At 36.5% G+C, this 979-nt stretch overlaps 1 protein-coding gene across 1 annotated transcript in view; it reads right to left on the reverse strand.

Annotated features, from left to right (window-relative positions):
- Window positions 1-979, reverse strand: part of slc7a6os (solute carrier family 7 member 6 opposite strand) — an 8,196-nt gene that overhangs the window by 1,268 nt on the left and 5,949 nt on the right. The window contains exon 4 of the mRNA XM_005726317.1: window positions 326-458. Within this exon, the coding sequence (XP_005726374.1) occupies window positions 326-458 (133 nt within the window). The remainder of the gene's footprint in view (window positions 1-325; window positions 459-979) is intronic.

Consider the following 979-nt stretch of genomic DNA (forward strand, 5'->3'; position numbering starts at 1 on the left):
TGTAGTGCAAGTGCAATTGATTGGCAAGCAAAGGAAGGAAGGAATTGAACGACTTTGAATGAGTTCTTGTAGAGAACCAATTCTCAAGTTATGCACACTAAGTTTCGTAATGCAGAGGTCTAGACAATCAAAAGTATAACTAAGACCGTAGGATACTGTCTATGAGTGAAAATGACTAGAATATCACACTAACCTGGTTTGACCAAATAACTTTTGGCATCTTGCTATCATAGTAAAAGATGAAATGGGAGACATTTGTTTAAATTAACAGGAGTTCAAGTAGAGACTGCAGCACTGAATAACTGACATGTTTCTAAATACATACCACCATAGCGCTCCTCTCTGTCACTGTCTGTATTGCTCTCCTCATCAGGGTAGTCATTCCTCCAGTTGCCTTCCTCGTTCTCATCATCCTCATCTTCATACACTTCCTCTTCATGAACCACAAGGTCAGGAACCTGAGATTAAAAACACCACATTTATCAGAAAAGCTTTTTTTTTTTTTATAAATGATGAAGTCAGTGTTGTGGTTTGATATTAAAAATTACCAGTGAGATTTTGAGTCATCACTGATAAGAAGAAACCCTAACAGTATGCTTTGGCAAATTACTTCTCCACACATCCAGGGCAACAAAACTAAACAATCTTCTTGCTTAAATTTTACTTTCAATGCTTTAAAATAAACACCATTTAAAAACCATCAGTTAAGTTACAAAAAACCCCAACATTTTTCTCATCTTAACTCCTCTTCTACCCTTTTGAGATTATTTTAAACTAGTGCCAAACTGTAATGAACTACCACCACCAGAAGGTGGCAGTAATGCAACAAAATGTTTCTACATTCCCCAGGCACCATTACAAAGTAGTGATGCTAGTTTACAAACAAGCGATCATTTTAAAGCAATGACAGGATAGTCCCCTGTAAATATCAAATAATATTTCTGCTTTAAAGGCCACCTGTTTACCACCTGACCATCAT

This window comes from Pundamilia nyererei, unplaced genomic scaffold (assembly GCF_000239375.1).
Source record: "Pundamilia nyererei isolate P.nyererei 1_Seehausen unplaced genomic scaffold, PunNye1.0 scaffold00019, whole genome shotgun sequence".
Classification (NCBI taxonomy): Eukaryota; Metazoa; Chordata; class Actinopteri; order Cichliformes; family Cichlidae; genus Pundamilia; species Pundamilia nyererei.